A 20,724-nucleotide genomic window follows, 5' to 3' on the forward strand; every position below is an offset into this window, starting at 1 on the left:
TGGTGGAATGGCTCATCATCAAAAGATTGATTTCTCACAAAATGACTTGATAGCTTGGTTTTAGTTTGTGACTAAAAAGTTGTAGAGATTGTGACAGCAACATCTGACAAAAACTTTTTCCTATTATTGTACACTCTTACATTCTTTGAAAATTCATCCCAGGTCATGATTAAATTAGATTTGGATTTTTATCCTAAATTTGATGCTTTCCATATTTCTGTTCATGGATGTCTTCAGTTGAACTATTGTACCACAGCACAGAATGCTTCCAGATCATTGTATCATGGAGCTTGAATCAAATCTGCATACCATATCACAGCAGTATGTTAGCTTGCATCACTCATTTATGAACCCTCTGTAAGGGACAGACTTGGTGATGTCAGCTGGCATTATGTTGTACAATAAGCTGTGTAATCATGGCAATGCCAATGTGTTTGAGTAAGGTCAATGTACAAAATTGAAAATTTGTGGCATATCTAAATCCAATAAATACTTTCTCTGGGTCACAAATACAACCCTTTCAAGTACAGTGAAGTATGGTTTCAGGTCATTTTGAAAGATAATTTGCCATGAGTAGTTTACAGTATCACATGGTTTTAAGTCAGCAGGATGTTTTAGGAATAAAAAGAGTTTTGTTTTCAGTTTATAGTATTCAAGGAACAAAAGAAAGTATAATCAAATATTTACTAATGATACTTCACAATTTTTATCACTCTGTAATATTATGTATAATATGTATTATGTATAATATGTTTGAATTTCCAAGACTATATTTAATGATTAATTTATCTCTACAATTCTTAGTGTGTTTCTCAAATTGGCTCAAAGTAAACCTTCAAATTGTGATCTGATAACATTTCTCAGAAATGCACAACTTTTCTCCACAATTTATTTTAATTTTATTGACTCCAGAGTTTACAGTCATATTTTCTTCCCAGTTGTTAAACAGTGTCAGTTAAATAATGCACAACAGCTGGGAAAACATGAGTGTTATTTTCATGTCATTGAGAAAGTATTTCACATGGTGTACCTTACATGATATCGTTTTAAACCAAGTTTCGTTTTCACAATAGAATTTCATCACTTTTGAAGCAGCTTTATCTGTAACTCACCCCATCCTACACTATTTCTGAGTTTCCAATTGATCATACATCCTGTCACATATTTGCATGTACAAGAAACCTACTCAGAAAGGTTTGTGAAATTTTCCATGCTGCAAAAGGACATTGAAGAGAGTGATTCTGCAGAGAGCAATGTTACTCCTACTAAGAAATGCAAGTCATCTAGAGTTAACTTTGTAGAAGACGACTGTTTCCTTTACAAATCTGCAAGAGTTGATTATGTGGAGGACGACGGTTTTTTCTACGAATCTGCCGGAGTTGACTTTTCAGAGGATGACAGCTTCATCTATGATGATATTTATTTGGATGATACTTTGTTCTGTCAGGTATGAATTCCATTCCTAGATCCTGTTGCTATCCCGGGATTCCTCGGTTTACTGTTTCAACCATCACCCAGCACCATCATTCCTGGATAAATTCCCTGGTTGTTTTTCTCTTCAATGTCATTACTACTTTCCCTATCTCTTGTCATGCATGAAAGGTTTTTGCTTGTTTTGTTTTGGTTTGGGTTTTGTTGTGGTTTTCCATCAGTCACCATTTCATGTGTCAACATTGTGATTAACCCTTTTCCTGCCAAGTCCATATTTCACCACCAGGTGAAGATGGTTAAAATTAATGAAACACAACATATTCCATATGATGTATTTTAACATAAAACTGTACATTTGAAGGCTTTTGAAAACATAATACTGTAAAGTTGATTTTTTCTGGACAAAAGATGCTATAACATACCAAGCCAAGTGTGTGAAAATACGTCATGCTTTGGCTCAATACCGCTTTTAACTGACTTGGCTGATGGGGAAGTGATATAGTTATTACTATCTGGCAAGAAAAGGGTTAAAGTAGTTCTGGGTTTAACATTTGAGTTCAAACCATAAAGTTTGGCATGTCAGACCTTTCTGTTTTTCTTGTGAATATCTAATGTCTCTGAGTATTCTCGAGACGTAATTTATGACCTGTCTCAGATGAACATTTTCACCATCAAATTAACCTGAATATGTTTTTAGGTAGAATGCCGGTGTGCCTATGGGACGGCTTTGCGGACTCTCAAACTTGTTCAATATTTGTTTGGCCTACCATTTGTAGGGGCTCATTTTAAAAATGACTTTGAGTAAGCATTGTTTTCACTGTCTTAGATTTTTGAAAACCCGGAAATTTATTTTTCCTCCATTGAAGATGGTCGCCATTTTGAATATCAAAGATAGGTAACTATTGGGTAATTTGTTTCTCATGTACCATAAGTTGCACGGCGACCTACTTTTTTTATTCTTGATTTTGAAAGAGAATGGTTGAAAGTTTGCTTGAGGAAAGTTTGAGCTAAAGTTCAAGTCTTTGATTTTGGAGGTGGGAACTACAAACTACCATATATCACTCTAAATCAGTTGTGGAAGCTATAGAATTCTGAATGAAAATTTCAATTCATGCTGTTGTGAATTAGTTCTTTAGAAACCAATTCAGAAGTCTACTTTAACATTGTAGGAAACACAGCTCGGTATTTTTGTAAGAATCACAACAGAGCTGAGCCTAATTATCACTATGACAACGATTGCTTAGCAATGCCACTGATGATCAAGCGTAGCATTCCTGACACTTGATATGCTATCAGAAAAAAGTTAAATTTTGACAGATTTCTAAATGACATACAGATACTCATTTCCAACTGTAGCACACTGACAAAGTGTCTATGTTCCTAGGGACACAGTAATCTGTAGGTTTAGTTTGTGATCCAGATATGGCTAATTCTGTTGTTAAATATCAATTTTGATCTGTGCATAGCCCAAACGGTAGGAACTGTAGCACACTGACAAAGTGTCTACGTTCCTAGGGACAGAATAATCTGTAGGTTTAGTTTGTGATCCAGACATGGCTAATTCTGTTGTTAAATATCAATTTTGGGCACACAGTCCATGTAGCCGACAATGAGATGCAAATGATATGCGGTTAAGGTCTCCTCAACTAACTTTCAGCTGGTTCTTCACTTTCTACTATTTTATAGTATTTTTTACAAAGGCACAGACTTATTCTACCTGCAACTTCAAACTGATAGTGATTTGTAGCTCATTCTTTACTATTTTTCATAGTTTTTGGTAGCCGGTAACAGACACTTCGTGTTCGTGTCGGCTACATGGACGATCTGCCCAATTTTGATCTGTGCATAGCCCAAAAGGTAAGCAGTATTATTTGAACTGTCTGATGAATTTGAAAGCTAAGAATCTAAAACACCTGCTACTAGCTAATGATACCTCTGTCTACATAGCTTTTGTTAGATCATATTATCATGTCATCAGATTCACAAAAAAAAAACCAGTTTCAGATAACTAAGTAAATCTTGGAACAGATATCTTTCTGATTAATGTCAAATTTACATTCTGAATATATGGGCTATTGATGTCTGCGGCCACTCAATGTTCAAGGCAGTGGCTGGAAAACATACCACTACCATCTACATACCAGTATTTTGGACACTTGCCAGCCCTTATGCAGTCAATAATTAAATTAAAACAGGGCAGACTGTTATTTTTGTGTATTTATGCTACCACTTTAAATTGAAAATTTAATACATCTTTTACAGAATGATGAAACATATATCATCATAGAGGTTATTTGTGAAAGAGACAAATGTAACATTACCAATATTGGTTGAAATTATACACTAAACCAATAGTTACAATACCAATAGTTACAATACCTACCTGGTATGTATGTATGTGGAGTCAAAGCAAAGTAATAGAAGACTAGGGGAAAAAAATGGCTCATCATCAAGAATATTAAACATTTAACTCAGACGACAACTATCGTTAACAGAAATCAAGTAGATTAAAGTAAAGGTTACAGATTACACGTTATAAGTTTCAGCTTTTAATCAGATTGTAATGATCTACTTATGGTAGGGGGTGGCTAAGGGGCTATCACAAAATTTCAGATCAACAGAACATTGACACTTTCTTCAAGGAATGTAGGTTATTTTAATGTAGGTTATTGTAGGTTTATATCGTTGGTGGAGCTAGTAAACAATTGAAGTTTTCCGAACTGTATCAGCTCAAACGTTTTTACAACAGAAATATGCCCTAGATAATTGATACACAGCTTATCCAGTCTGTGAGTACACCTATCAGCCAGAATGTGGTGGTTTAAGAATGCAATACTGTTCGTGTTCAATTGACTGAATCTACTCCAAAACTTTGAAAAGAAATATGCAGTGTTGCTCAGTGTAACTGCAAGGCTCACTCAAAATAGTTTGACCTTTGACCTCAAGATTGCTGTTGTCTTTGTAACAGTTTGTCCAGTGACTGTCTCCAATAAGTCAAGAGCTAATACATGTCTTGACCATTGTTTGACCTTTTGAAGTGAATCTACCGCTACCTTTGAAAGAAGCCATTCAAGAATTATACCTTTGGTATGTCATTGGTTTCACCTGGTATGTCACGGTTCCAACCCACTTGTCATGGGTAGCAATTGATGATCTGACAATCGACAGTATTCAGGATTGCATTTCTCTGTAACTATTATGGTTGCACACTTGCAGATGTCTCTGTGATTCTATTTTGGCTGCATACATTAGTTGTAGATGTCTCTGTGACACTATGTTGGTTGAAGACATCCAAAGTATCTGAGCTGATAACAATGGGTTCCTTCCTGGTGACCATTCAGACTGCAGAAACAGCAGACATAGTAGGGTTATATTCTTTAACATGTGCTATGAATTTAAGTTACAAAGTGTTTGAAAATTATGTATGTTTGGATTCATACTTGATGTATTAGGGAGTAGACTATATTGCACAGAGTGATTGAGTTTTCTTCAGACTGATGGGAACAATTTCTAATAAAAAAGATCAAAACATTCTGTTACGTGCAGAGGATACGAACAAAAGGGTGAACTCAGCAGTTAACGTTTAAACAAAATTTATTACGAAAATAAAACTAATTGCTAAGTCAGGGATAGAGTACAAGCTTTAAAAGTGTACAGACTACTTATCTCAGCTGGGACGGCAAAGCTCCAGTCTCAGAGTTGTAACAGTCAGTCGGATGAATGAACAGTCCTTGCAGGCTTGCAGCTGCATAAAGTCCACAGTATAAATCCAGCGTTGGCAGTGAAGGTCTTGAAAAGTCTTGAGAATGACTACTGCTGGAGTTTAGTAACACACAAGAGACACGATCCCAAAAGTCTGACTGGAAGCTGAGCACGTCCCTTTTATAAAGGCATATAAGACAATCTAGAACTTTTATTGACATGCTAATTACTGTTCTAAAATTATCTCCCTTACACAACTAATCAACTTTCCAGAACATTCCAAACATGACTAATTGAATTCAAGGTTGTGAGGTCATTAAGGGCAGTGACCTTGAGAATGTTCTAGACTAATTGAACTCAGGTCATGATGAGTGTTGGGGGAAATGACCTACATAACACACCCCCTCTTCAAAAAAAGAAAATTTTTCAAAGAAAAATCTTTCTTTTACAAATGTAATCTTGAAAAGGATTTAAGTACTCAAATTTTGTTGTACTCTAAAGTAAAATTTCTGAAAGTGAACAACAATAAAATTTCTTGAAAGTGAACAACAATAAACTCTAAATACGAGAGAGACAGTCTGCAATAAATTGTCTCTGCCTTTGATATGTCTGATAGTCTATATCAAGATTAAACTCCTGTAACATTAAACTCCATCTTAGCAATCTCTGATTTTTGCCTTTAAATTTCTGCAGAAAAACAAGAGGGTTGTGATCAATATAAACCACTATTGGCTGATTTGAAGAAGTAACATAAACTTCAAAATGCTGTAAAGCTAATATCAAAGATAAACACTCTTTTTCAATTGTAGAGTAGTTTCTCTGAGATTTGTTAAGTTTGTGTGAAAAGTAGCAAACAGGATGTCCCATGACTATCTTCTTGCAATTTGGTATTGGAAAACTTGAAATGGCACTGAATTTGGCATAAAGTATGCACGGCGAACTCCAGTTACTTTTACTGGGTTCAATAAAGTCATTATCCAGCAGGTATTTGACTTCTTCCTGGAGATATTTCGCTTTTGTTGGATTCAGTCTGTATGGATGTTGTTTTACAGGCTTACTGTCCCCGACATCAACATCGTGATAGATGATGTTTGTCTTCGTTGGAACATCTTGAAACAGGTGTTTATATTCGTGGAGCAGTTCTTTCACCTGTTGTTGTTGTTCTGGCTGGAGGTGTGCCAACTTTGTAGACTCCAGCTTCTCCAGGATTTCTGAGTTCTGAAGCTTGACCGAGCCCAGCTTTGAGTTTAGAGTATTTTCACTCAAGTCAGTTTCAGTATCACTATCTTCATAATGGTTTGAACTGACTGCACTGACAGGCTGAGTTATAGTAGGATTATCCCTATCAAAATATGGCTTAAGCATATTTATGTGACATAGCTGTTTTTGTTTTCGCCTGTCAGGTGTTGTTATGATGTAATTTAAATCACTCAATTTCTTATCAATTAGATATGGCCCAAAGTAACGAGCATGGAGTGGTTTGCCAGGAACCGGAAGTAGAACAAGAACTTTTTGACCTGGTTCAAACTTCCGTTTTGAGGTGTTTTTATCGTATTTGGTTTTCATTGACTGCTGAGATGACTCAAGATTTTCTCTGGCTAATTCACATGCTTTAGAGAGTTTTTGTACGAAAATCTGACACATATTGCAAAATATTCAGACAATCATCATCGTCTGATAGGAATTTCTCTTTAACGAGCTTAAGTGGGCCACGGACTGTGTGTCCAAATACAAGCTCAAATGGGCTAAAACCAAGAGACTCCTGAATTGACTCTCTAACAGCAAAGAGCAGAAAATGAATTCCTTCATCCCACTGCTTCTCAGTGTCAAAACAGTAGGTCCTAATCATGTTTTTCAAAGTTTGATGAAATCGCTCAAGAGCACCCTGACTTTCTGGATGATAGGCGGATGACCTATACTGTTTAATGCCTAGCTGATCCATTACTTGTTGAAAAATACCAGACATAAAGTTGGAGCCTTGATCGACTGGACACATTTAGGGAGGCCAAATAAAGTGAAAATTTGACTAAAGCTCTCACTATAGTCTTTGTCTTGATGTTTCTCAGTGGTATGGCTTCTGGAACCGAGTTGATGTACACATTATTGTCAACATGTACTCATTTCCTGATCTTGTTTTTGGTAGGGGCCCAACACAGTCTATTAGTATCCTACTAAATGGTTCTTGAAATGCAGGAATTGGCTGTAAAGGGGCCTTTGGAATGGTCTGATTTGGCTTTCCTACCATTTGACATGTGTGACAAGTTTTACAGAAATGTGCTACATCCTGCCTGAGATTAGGCCAATAAAGTGACTGAGAATTTTATGATAAGTTTTCCTGACTCCTAAGTGACCAGCCAGGGGGTTTCATGGGCCAGGCGCAATATTTCAGCACGATAGGCTTTGGAACCACAATTTGATGTTTTATAGCCCAATCGTCATCAACCAAGACGTCTGGAGGTCTCCATTTACGCATGAGAATACCAGATTTTGTATAATAGGAAACAGAGCTATCTGAAGTTTTACCTTCATCATCTACCCTGTCAAACAAAGACAAAATATCTGGGTCTTTGTGTTGTTCTGCAATGAGATTTGATCTAGAAAATGTCTGACTTTGGTCAGCAGAAGTTTTACTGGAAGTTTCAAATCCACGAGGGATAACGGAATGATCCGTGTCAAACACCTGACTGAGAAAGGTGTCATTTAAGTCAACATCTGTGACATTATTTTTGAGAGTATTTTGATTCTCAGAAGTTTTCTTTGACATGGCTCGAGTAATAGCACATGAAGGAAATAAATCGGGTATCTCTTGTTCAATTGGCTCTGGATCCTGATCTAAAGTAGGATTATCAGTCACAAGTGGATTAGTAATGACCTTGTCCCCAGCAAGGTCGTTTCCAAGAAGAAGGTGAATCCCTTCAAAAGGCAAAAAAGGCCTAATACCTAAAGTCACAGGTCCAGAAACAAAGTCCGAAGACAAATAGACATTATGGAGAGGAACAGGAATGTAGTCATTACAATCTACCCCCTTAATAAGAGCTTTAGAACCTGAAATGACTTTTCAGAAAACGGCAGGGTATCTGCCAACAAAAGAGACTGGGAAGCCCCGGTATCTCTTAAAATTTTGACAGGGGTAGCGGAAGAAAATCACTAGAAAGTGATATAAAACCATTATGAATAAATGGTTCGAAAATACCCATAATGCTATCTTGAGAAGAATTGACCTTGACCTCATTAATTGGGGATAAGAGGGGTTTAACCTCAGAAAATGTGTTGCACACATTATTAGACTCTAATTGAGTTGATGAAGAAATAAAGCCGGTGGGCTTAGATCCACTTTGACCACTTTGACCTTCACGTTTTCTTTTCAATTTGAAACACTCTGACATTAAATGGCCGTCTTTCTTACAATAATTACAAGAAAGTGTACCAAACTGTTTGTCAGAAGGAGATTGAGACTTGGGATCTGATGATGTGGGAGTGTTACTTGAACTGTTGAACTGCTGTCATTTGATTTCCTACTCTCCTTTGAGAAATTCTTGGATGAAAAGGAGGAGTTAAATTTACCTGCATTGTTTCTGTATGAAAAGGACTGGGATGGTTTGCTGAGAAATGAAGATTTGTGGGTCAATGAATAATCATCGGCCAAACGTGCAGCAACCTCCAATGTATCTGCCTTTTGTTCATTGATAAATGTTTTGATGTCACTCCGGATGCACCTTTTAAATTCCTCAATCAAAACAAGCTGTCGTAATTTGTCATAATTCTGACTGACCTTTTCAGAAGAGCACCAACGATCAAACAGTTGTTCTTTTGTTCGAGCAAATTCAACATAAGTTTGATCCTTCACCTTCTCACAATCCCTAAATTTCTGACGGTAAGCTTCAGGCACCAACTCATAGCCCTTGAGAATTAATTCCTTCACAGAATCATAATCTGAAGCCTGCTCTACTGACAACTGAATGTAAATTTCTCTGGCTTTACCCACCAAAGCACTCTGCAAAAGCATAGACCAGGACTCCTTAGGCCAATCCAGACTCTGAGCAATTTTCTCAAAATGAAGGAAATATTTATCAACATCCTTTTCTTGGAAAGGGGGAACTAACCTGAAATGCTTAGTGATGTCAAAACTGTCTGAAGGAAGAATTTTCCTGACTTTCTAAGCTCTAAACGTCTCATTTCTAACTGCAGTCGGTGTTCTGCTAATTCTCTTTCCTTTTCTTTTTCCTCTCTTTCTTTCTCCCTTTGTCTTTCTTCCATTTGTAATTCTTTTTCTTTCATTTCCAATTCCCTCTCTTTCTGTCTTTCTTCCATTTCTAATCTTTCCTGCCTATCTTTCTCTCTCTGTCTTTCTTCCATTTGTAATTGCATTTGTATTTTTTCTTTTTCTAATGCCTGTCTCTCTTTTTCCATTTGTAATTCTAGTTTCTTGATCTCCAAATTTGTCTGCATTTCTAATTCTAATTTTCTTAGTTCAAAGGTAGACTCGGGCTCATAATCTTTCAAGGTGGATTCCTCAAATTGGCCTAAATTAACTAAATGTTTTGCAATGTGGTACTGTATTTCCCGCTTGCGCATAGATCTTTTGACATCTACTTTAAGGAATTGGCCAGTGCAATGAGGTTGTCTTTTTTGAGGGAATCAAATGCGTCCTGATCAAGGTCATCCATAAATTCGTCTGGCTTGAATTCCGCCATGATTGAATTTTGCTGAGTTCACAGTATACAGTAGTTTTGAAAAGGCAGGCAAAATGTTGTCAAACGGCTCAAAATATTCGTATCCCGGACAAGCCCCCAATTTGTTACGTGCAGAGATACGAACAAAAGGGTGAACTCAGCAGTTAACGTTTAAACAAAATTTATTACGAAAATAAAACTAATTGCTAAGTCAGGGATAGAGTACAAGCTTTAAAGTGTACAGACTACTTATCTCAGCTGGGACGGCAAAGCTCCAGTCTCAGAGTTGTAACAGTCAGTTGGATGAATGAACAGTCCTTGCAGGCTTGCAGCTGCACAAAGTCCACAGTATAAATCCAGCGTTGGCAGTGAAGGTCTTGAAAAGTCTTGAGAATGACTACTGCTGGAGTTTAGTAACACACAAGAGACACGATCCCAAAAGTCTGACTGGAAGCTGAGCACGTCCCTTTTATAAAGGCATATAAGAACAATCTAGAACTTTTATTGACATGCTAATTACTGTTCTAAAATTATCTCCCTTACACAACTAATCAACTTTCCAGAACATTCCAAACATGACTAATTGAATTCAAGGTTGTGAGGTCATCAGGGCAGTGACCTTGAGAATGTTCTAGACTAATTGAACTCAGGTCATGATGAGTGTGGGGGAAATGACCTACATAACAATTCATTGTGCCACTCCTTGCAAAATTGTTGAAGTTCATTGTTTTATTCATTGTACATTTATGGTAGAATGGGCCTCAGGAACATTTATTCAGACTGTTTGACTTTTACACTACTTTTACACTACTTTTACACTACTTTTACACTACTTTTACACCACTTTTACACTACTTTTACAACACTGTTCTGGTCTAACATTGTGAGGAGGGCATATTTTGAAGCTTGTGGTAAAATAAAATGTTCATAGCCTTATTTTTGTTGAAAATCGGAAGTTTTATATTTTTAATAGAGCTTACACAGGGATGGCAGCCATTTTGAATTTTAAATGTTACCATGTGATATACTAGGTACTTTCTTTCTCTAGTACCAAAAGTTGACCCCATATGTTTATTCTTGATTTTAAAAGGAATGGCTAGAATTTCTCTTACTAAAAGTTTGAGCAAAAATATGTCTTTCATATTCAAAACACAAACTATCTTAATTTACAAATAACTAATGTTTCAGTTTAGGATTTGTGTACTTCTGATGTCTGAACATTTTACAGCCATTATTGATTCCAACGATAATAAATGTCACAGGAATCTACTTCATCTTATAAAAGTTTATTTTCAATCCTTTTCACCCTGTTGTCGATTTTATGATTATTTTTTGTGCATTTTTGAAACCTTCCAGGGTTTGTTTGGCATGCAACACTTATCATGTCTCATTTGCATGAGTTTTCTGTCTTTCTTTCACATAGAACTACTGTAAACAGTTTGCCAAACATTTTTTCAAACCAAGACAAGATTCACTTATTTGTATTGCTTTACAGTGCTGTAGGAATAGCATAACACTTTCACCATAAAAGTTTGTTTTAGCTTGAATCCTTTCAATTTCACAGGTAGATACATGTAAATAGCTACAGAGCTGGAATGGGATGAAAGCGTTACTGTACTCTTTAACATATATTAATTGTCATCACCAATTGTCTTATAATTGTGATTTTATGACTCATTCCATACTCCTGTACTGTTACTTAACCCTTTCACCCCCAGTTCCCTGTATACAGGTCCAACTTTACCATAGAAAACAATGGATTTGGGACAAACCATGGTGGTGAAAGGGTTAAAAAACAATAGCTTAAGTACCTCAAATTGATAGCACTCCAAAACACATTTTTTGTCATGGAAACGTAGCTTTCAAAATTATAAAATGAGATTAATTATCAAGATTTGTGCCTGTTTTAGTGTCATCTTCTTGTATTTTATGTGTTAGAACAGGCTAAAAATTAAAATCAGATATAGGGATTGAATGGAACAGTACATCCTCAGTGCAGGGAAGCAACAAAAGGTAGTGAGAAAATCAAGGAAAGATCGGCATATTACAGTTTCTATGTCAGATTTTGATAAGACTGATAGTTTGAAAAATATTGTAGTCTATAAATATTGTCATGTTCTCAGCATTGTTTTTTCAAATGATCTTTATTGATTCTACCAAAATGTATCTCAGATTGAAAACAAAAGTGGAGCCCGACTAAATGTACGTGATGAGACTTTTCCCAGAGATGGTACGGAGGAAAGAGTAGTGATAATTCGTGGCAAAGCAGAAAATGTACAAGAAGCGGAGAGACTGGTGCAGGAACACATCGCTAAGCAACCACAAATCAAAACAGTTGAGATTACTGTACCACAAAGAGCATTAGGAAGAATTATTGGTAATCAAATTTTATGATTTTTTTTTCATAGATGTAGATTTTCTAACATTGCTATGATGAACATGAAGAACAAAATCTGATAAACGTGTGAAATTTTTGATGTCTTAATGTGTGCTTTGATGAACGATACATTGTAAAAAAAATTGATGTATTTGAATTGTGTGATGAAAAGTGTTGGATGAATTTACATTTAGAACACTCAAAAGGAATAATGCTGAGGCTAAGCTCTCCATTTTTTCAAAAATTACACTTTATTCATCAAATGAACCTTTGTATCAGATGGACAATTGACTGTGAAGTTGGAAAGAAAACACAATAAACTCCTGAAAAATAATGAAATCAATGTGATATACAATATTTATGTTTGATAACAGGAAGTTTGGAAAAAGAAAATTTAGTGTAGCTTTAACGTACGAGATTTGTTCTCCTTCAGCGAGGCCATTTTGCATCTACAGTATAGTGCCACCAGTGGCATGATATTCGTACAGTTTGTGCTATCTGGCCATATGAGGGCACTCTTCAAATTATGATGTGGATTCAGGCAAAGATGCCCACTTGATTGGCCATCGTTAATTAATTTGATGAATAAAGTTGATTACATAGACAAGGCTGCTCTTCCTTGTAGGTAGGAATGGTGATAACATTCGGAGCATGTGCCGTATCTCAAAGGCACGGATCAAAATCAATCGAGAGACTGATGACCGGGACCCAAATGCGCTACAGACAGTGACTATAAAGGGAGCTATTGAAGAAATACAACATGCAAAGGTATTATACAAATTCACTAATCTGATTTATTCTCAAAACTTAAAAACTATCTACTGTTGATTGACCAATCAGAGTGCTCAATTCAGGGTGTTTTTGTTTACTCATAAAGCCATGGTCACCAAATTCCAGAAACGAATGACAGCGCCGTAGTAAAGTACTGTCCAATCAAAAGTGAACATGTCATATTCTGTAGACATCTGGTACGTTTTAATATTCAAATTTGTAACACAGCGGAAACCAGCTGCAACACAAAATCTGCTGTGCCCTAGGGCATTTATATAATGTGCCTAGGGCATTTATAGGATGTTCCATTACATTGGAAGGCTATTTCACAATAAAAGTTTTAATTCATATCCTAAACATGTTACCGTAAAAACCCGATCAATTCGACCACCCTTTTAATTCGACCACCCTATTTTTTCACAAACATAATTTTATTTGGGCCCTTTCAATCGACCACCGACTAAAATTTGGACTTTCTCGATCTCTATTAATTCGACCGAATTACATACCCTTCAAAAACTTCCTTCAGTTGGTGAATGAACGATATTTCAAGACATCGAAAACCACCGTTACGAATACGATGAACCACGGGTCAGACAAAAAGGCAGAAATGAGAACAACAAAGGGCTTTGTAAACGGCTTTCAGATTGGTTTTCATTGGGTCACATGATTATTTTCGCTGAGTATGAAACCTCAGTGATTTATAGTGAGCTGGATCTCAGTCGCCCTCTTCCGAAATCTGCGTGAAGTTCAGCGTGTGTGAAGTACCAACCCTCTAGTCTCTGGTTTTGTCACTATTCTCTCACCTTAATATCGAAGAAAGTAAGAATAATTACCTACTTTCTCCCTTTCTTATTGTCTTTTCCGAATTCTTACCATCCCGTGTCGATTGAAATTTACAGACTCTTTCTGTGTGTGAATCAATATCCCTTCCTAATTGGACAGATATTATGTTCTAAACCACATGTTGCTTGTTCCTAAAACACATAGACAGATGTGCCCCGTGCACTAAAAGGACGAGTTTGCGAAATCTTTTGCGAACGCTGAAAAATTGCTGAGGAAAAATCGATGTTACATGTCAGTAAGTACGGCCGCCGCCGCCGCGCCGTGCGTTCTTACCGACTGGGAACAGAGCCCGGGGAACAGAGTAATATTTTCAAACGCAAATGGGGACAGTGTCAAGGAAAGAGTAAGACGACGACTTATTTTTTCAAGCTGAAGAAATTGCTCTTTCTGGCTGTTTTAATGACTCAATCGAATATTTTTGTACCCAATTAATAAATCATAGACAATCTCAATTCTCGGTTTCTGGCAATTTTTGTCGACCGATAAGTCTTTTCATCTTCAATATTCCATTCTAATTTCACCTATATATATCCTAACCTCCTGTGACTTTCCTTCTAAACGTTGATTTGCCTTGTGCACCAAAAGAGATGCTCTATTTTATGCCAAACGATGAAAAGATCCCTGAAGAAATAACCATGTATCAGTCAGTACGCCGACGGCAGGCGAAACCCGGACGGCCATACCGACTGGGGACAGAGCAGAGTATCGAAACGCAAACGGGGTGTTATTATAGGAAAGGCGGTGACTTATTTAAAGCTGAATAAAGTGCTGTCTCTGGTTGTACTGTGTAAGTCTGTCGATCGAAATATATATTTTGTTCCCAGTTGATTAATCATGGGGGATGGCAGTCTCGATCTCCCCTTTATGGTTCGATATTTACTGACTCGTTCCTTCTCATTTTTGTCAATCGATGAAAGCATTTTCGTCTTCCTTATTCAAACTTACTTTGACCGATGTGATATCCTGACCTACAGTGTCATTAGTTTTGACCAACGTACAAAGACGTTGCCCATGCGCCCGGTTGACGAGATATTTTGCAAAACGGTGAAGAAATATTATTATTTATTTATTAGCCGTGTTCACAATAATGACACTGGCTCAGAAAGAAAGAGAAGGACAAGAAAATGTATAACACTGAAATATTTGGACACGTACGGCCGTACTGCATGGGGGCCCGGGAGACATCGATATCAGTCTTTCCGGACTGTTTACATGTAGCTTAGGGGATATCAAAGGAGATGAATCAGTTGGTTGAATAAAACAAAAGTTTTCAGACATATTTTATGTCAATGTTGTAAATGTTGGACTTTTGATTCGATTGAGAACCAGAATCACCTACGAGAGATGTCTGTATTAAACACGGACGCACAATTCGGAATAGTTTGTTGTGCTACTGCCGGTCTCAGTCGTGGTGTCTCTCTCCCATAAAATTTCAAAGCTATAGGCCTACACTTGTCGTTTCGATTCACAGGTAGCAGTACACCGATGACCAGATATTAAAACAAGTCTAAGCAATTTTACCGCCGTGAACGTCCTTGAACCTATGGACGTGCCCATTGTTTTACTGCGCCCATTAGCGTTTAAACCCCTGCTCGTTCCCAGAGAGTACTTTTTTAAAGTTCTGTACATCAGTGAACACTTTGTGTATAAGCCCTAAACCTCTAGTTTAATTCGATTATGGAAAGGTATTAGTAAAGAATAAAGGGTCGTTACAGTTGCTAAAATTGCGAGAAAAATGGCACGTTTTTCCAGTACTTTTACAGTTCTGTGCTTTCCATCCCCGTTACTCAAATAGAATAGTCCTATTCACAAGCGCTATTGTTTTAAATCACGTCCAGGATGTGCTGTTGATTTTCATTCTTTCGTGCAATTTCATTTGTTTGAAGCAATTATCCTTTCATTTGACTGCTCTGTGGGACTCTTCTGGATATGTGTTTTGGATAAAAAGAACTCGACAGTGAAAGACATAAACTTCGACGGTGATAGGTATACAATATCGGTTCGATGTGCGAAGATATACAGATTACAAGTTATTTTAGAAGTTCTCAAAACCAGTAAAAATATTTCTGCGCGCCACTTATTGATCGTGTCTTCATGTGAACGTCCTTGAATCCGTGACCACGACCATTGTTTTTGAAGTGTTCGACGGTCAATGATCGGTAGATTAATATGTTACTGAACTATCGTGTGTTTGTTAGCATGGTTAGGTAATAGACGGTGTAGTCTGTAGAGGCGATACGGCGAAATTCCAAGGCCCAAGAGAGCATGTGACGTACATCGCATGCTTTCTTACAACGAACGAGCCGTCGGTTTCCATAGCTACGTGAAATCCGGCCTCACCGATGTCCCGGGCCGATGTCCCTGTCCTGATTCGGAGAACAACTTTCAAGCTGCGAGTTGAGGTTCAGATGTCCGATTTTTTCATATTCAAAAGGCTTATTGATTCACAGCGAACGCCCGTCTTGTTTTTAGCACATGAGGGCAATTGAAAATGCAAAGCCAAATAGCCAGTGGGAAAAAATTCCACCGGACGACTCGCTCTCACCAGCGGTCGCAATGAAAAAAAAATCGAAGTCTCTGAAGTCGGTATCATTGCTCCACCATGTTTACTGTTAGTTGTACGGCCAGTTTAAAGTCACAGATTTTTCTTCACGGCAAAATTCATATAATTGCCATACCGCGAAGTTCCCTGTGCAATATGTCTTATGTCAATTTGGCAGCAAAAGCGTCACGGACATTCGATCGATGGTGATACACTTTCTCCAGGCCGTGACATGTCACCAGTTACGAACTTTACCGGTTTTCGATACGAAATATGCAATATATTATCAGCATTGTTCACGTTGTGTTTTGAGTCTGATATCGAATATAACGAAAAAACAACGATTTGAGAGACGATAGAGACCATGCCCGATACGGAAAATTGACATCAACTACTTGCATTGAGCAGTGACCTGAAACTTCAGACTTATATATAAATGTCGACAATATAAAATATCGAAATACCGGAGAGGAGAGAGAGAGGTTTACGCTGTCGCGATTTGATTATACTGTTTCGGATATGACTTCGGTATAGTCGATACACAGACATCGAAAATGTACACCTACTTTCCAGAAATTCGACTAATCTTATAATAAGAGTAGAATAAATATAAAAGTGTTGGTTGAAGTAAATCTTCAGATGTTGGTTTTCCAAAGTTAGACAATACTTACAGAAATATGGTCATCATAGTCTTCTCTTAAAAACTATTATCTTCAACACCACGTTTCTTATGATCGGTGATGTCATTTTTTATTATTTTTACAAACTTCAATGCATCAAACGCCATTAGACTATCTCATCTGCCTGTCAGGGAGTTACTATATATTTCCAAGGGCTGGCACACGATGTCAACTTACGCGTCGTCCGTCGAGCGGCCGGTGGCAGTGTCACAGATCGCTCCGTCTGTAATCGCGGCCACTTTGATTTTGATGTGACACCCAGGTGTGTTTGAGGTTTTTTGTTACCTAATTTGTCGACCTCAAAAAATTCCACAGTCCATGCTTTGAAGCAGTCTCAACATGGCAAACATGTCTCGCGTAAATTTCATCCTCGTCGTTCCAATTAATTCGACCACTAAATTATTTCGGCAGTTTTAATTTCCTAATAAATCGACGATTTTGAAATCGTAATTATTTTTTTTCTGGTCGAATTGATCGGGTTTTTACGGTACATTGACAAACGGGACGGTTGACGTAAACACATTGAAAACGAAAATATATCAGTTAGGGGAGATAGTTTTTAAGTCGGATAAAACCCTCGTACTCGGGCTTTATCTCAAAACATGCAGGATAGCTTAAAGATACTGCATAATGTCTTTTTAACATTACAGAGGGATTTCCCGGGCTTTGAGTGAGAAGATATTTTATGCATGCCTGTTTATGTACTATCAAAATATAAACTGATTAATTTTTCACTTTCTTAAATATGTTTGAATGCAGATCCAATGTACTATAGAGATATCCATACAAACTGAAATCTGAACTCTCTCTCTCTCTCTTTCCCCGCCTTCCATTGCCCTAACTCTTCTTCGATGACAGGGATTGATTGAGGAGAAAGTAGCTGAGGAGGAACTATTTCAGAGGAAACTGGAGTTAGCCGCCGCCAATCGAAGACCACGCAGTCCTAAACCATACAAGGACTGGTCACATTCTGAAGACTCTGATTCCACACCACAAAGAAACATCAAGACACCAGGTTGTTATTTCCAGACAATTCTTTTGCTTTACAACAAAGCACAAAGTTAATATTCCATATAGAGTATGCGAACATTTTTCATCAGTTTCAACCAAACTTGACCTTTGACCTCTGTGAAAAGATTACAATGTGAGAGAAGAGATGTGATGTTTAGATATTTACAATAGCTTCAATATAAAACTTGAAACATTAAATTGTAACATCATTGATCCAAGAGACAAATTGCCGCAGTGTTTTCAATACGCAATCAGTGATACATAATGTCAAGGTATGCCTGAAGCATTGTCAAATGGAAAATAAATTCATTCATCAGTTTTAACAACAGTTGTACCTTGTACAAAATGCTCTAAATCTTCATGTGTACTTTGTTTTACAGCCATCAACAAATTTGTAATGTCTGAAGGTGCATTGCCAACACACAGTGATTACTTTGAAGTCTATGTATCAGCTGTCAGCAGTGCTGGTCATTTCTGGGTACAGGTACTGGGTCAAAAATCACAACATTTAGACTACTTAGTTGAAACCATGACAGAGTATTATTCTGACCCTGATAATAGGCAGGTAAGTGTCAGCTAGAGTTATTCTGAGGCTGTTCATCCCCTCCATCAAAAATGGTATATCCCATATGATCATAGCCAATATTAGTAATAAGTTTTTCGTAGAAATTTTAAGGATGACCAGGTCCATTGTTTGTGGTAAAGTGCTCATAATGTGATCTAACAAAGGAGTGAATCTATTTTATGATATAATACTAAAAAAATCCACTCAGTATTTGGATCTGATAAAACTGGTGTGTTTGTATTCATTTTAGCTGTCTTCCGTTTGAAAGGAAGTCAGTAAGTTCTATGAAAGATTCATTATGCTGTTTATGAATCTTTTGTAGAACTTACAGATACTACTAATTTGTTCACACCGGATTTCATGTGCACACAGATTGTATCACTCAGTGGTGTGTACTGTAATCTGGTGATGTGTAACTCAGTTCTGCTTATTTGTATGTTTTTCCATGTGATTTTTAGGCTTTTTCTTCGGATTGTAAAGAAAATTGAAAATTTTTAGAGCATTGATATTAGAAAATAGTATCATGAATGGGTAGTGATTTTACAAGAACTCAGAGAATACATTTTGATTCTACAGATGGAGATTGCATTCTCTGTTGACATTGGTGACATTGTCAGTGTACCGTTCAAACATGATGATGACTGGTACAGAGCAAGAATAACCAAGATAGAAGAAAATGAGGTGTCCGTTTACTACGTGGATTTTGGAGATGATGGGGTCATTGACCTTGACAAAGTCCATAAACTTAGGTGGGCAGAAGCTCATCTGTATTAAATATGTGCATAACGTTTAGTCATTGTGCATGTTTGCATAACTTGTTCCTGAAAAATTGGTGAAACACGTGAAAGAGAAATAAGATTTGGAAACTCGCATTGAAAGGTTTAGTTGAAAAGCTTTTGACATGAAAATTAGAAGATGTTTAATGGAATGAATTTTCCAAAATATTTTCCACAAAGTGAAATCCCTATACATTTTATCTTTAAAAAAATAGTTTCTAATACTGTTAGAATGGATAATTATTGTAGTCCTTTCCATACATCAGAGATGAGACTCAATGCTAAGAATAATGTTATATCTTGCAGGAGTGATTTTCTAAGCTTACCTTTCCAAGCAATGGAATGTTTCCTGGCAAATGTAGAACCAATAGGTAAGTAGTTACAATGTGTGCTATGTCTACCATTGGTGTCAACATCCCACAGGTAGCATAGACCTGGGCTTATATTCTAGACTCTAACAATCTGCTCCAACAGTTCAAGCAAGACTTACAAACGTCTGCCAATTTGAAATTGAAACTACTCAAACATAAACACAACAATTGCAAAGTTCTTTTCACCAATTCATCTGTATGACAAAGCTGATTTTGTCAGTAGACTAGTAAGGATATGATCTTAATATTCACATTATTCAGTTTTCTTTCCTCCAGTAATTATACAAGTCTTAGCTTGGTGGCCAAACCAGTGTAAATTTTTCCTTCCAACTGCAATGTTGCATTTAAACTATCTGTGCTTGGACCTAGAGTCAGTATTTTACAGTCTTGTGCAGATGATTTTTATGTTTAAATTGTGTCATTACCAGAATGACCACTTTAATTAATTACCCAGCTCTGAGATCAGCTACAGTAATATCGAACTGAAATGAGAATAATCTACAATGTATGCACCATTCTCAAAATATTAAACACACAATATTTGCTCTGTTCTACTTCAGGGGATGAGTGGACAGAGAAAGCAACAGATGACTTTGAAAACTTAACATACTGTGCTAAATGGAAAGTACTAATGGCTAAAATACTTAGTTATAAACAAACAGAGAAAGGATTGCTTCCGTGTGTTGAACTGATTGATACCAATGGACCACAGGTGAGTCTTCAACCAGTGAAATTCTTCAGATCGTGAAATTTTTAGGAATACAAATCTTACATAGATCATGCAAATATCAATTTGTCCATCTTGTTGTAACATTTGATTACATTGAAATTTATGAGAGACAAGTAGGAACAAAATATTATTTTGAAGTATAGTAGTGGTCTGGTATTTCAATATTGCCTTCCAATCTGGAACAGGCAATCCACTGTAATATTCAAGCAGTATGTAGTATGTTTTCAAACTTACGACATTCCTGAACTC

The 20,724-nt window shown here is 36.9% G+C and overlaps 2 protein-coding genes across 3 annotated transcripts in view; both read left to right on the forward strand.

Moving 5' to 3' along the window:
- Window positions 1-20,724, forward strand: part of LOC139116693 (uncharacterized) — a 559,130-nt gene that overhangs the window by 413,574 nt on the left and 124,832 nt on the right. The gene's annotated exons all lie outside the window — the stretch shown is intronic.
- Window positions 1-20,724, forward strand: part of LOC139116683 (serine-rich adhesin for platelets-like) — a 32,847-nt gene that overhangs the window by 4,114 nt on the left and 8,009 nt on the right. The window contains exons 4-11 of one of the 2 annotated variants that reach the window (XM_070679267.1): window positions 1,223-1,447; window positions 11,979-12,183; window positions 12,809-12,951; window positions 17,881-18,037; window positions 18,414-18,598; window positions 19,175-19,347; window positions 19,681-19,745; window positions 20,306-20,457. In XM_070679267.1, coding sequence (XP_070535368.1) covers window positions 1,223-1,447; window positions 11,979-12,183; window positions 12,809-12,951; window positions 17,881-18,037; window positions 18,414-18,598; window positions 19,175-19,347; window positions 19,681-19,745; window positions 20,306-20,457 — 1,305 coding nt within the window. The remainder of the gene's footprint in view (window positions 1-1,222; window positions 1,448-11,978; window positions 12,184-12,808; window positions 12,952-17,880; window positions 18,038-18,413; window positions 18,599-19,174; window positions 19,348-19,680; window positions 19,746-20,305; window positions 20,458-20,724) is intronic. The other variant, XM_070679268.1, reaches the window with a different exon arrangement.

The sequence above is a fragment of the Ptychodera flava genome, chromosome 18 (assembly GCF_041260155.1).
Source record: "Ptychodera flava strain L36383 chromosome 18, AS_Pfla_20210202, whole genome shotgun sequence".
NCBI lineage: Eukaryota > Metazoa > Hemichordata > Enteropneusta > Ptychoderidae > Ptychodera > Ptychodera flava.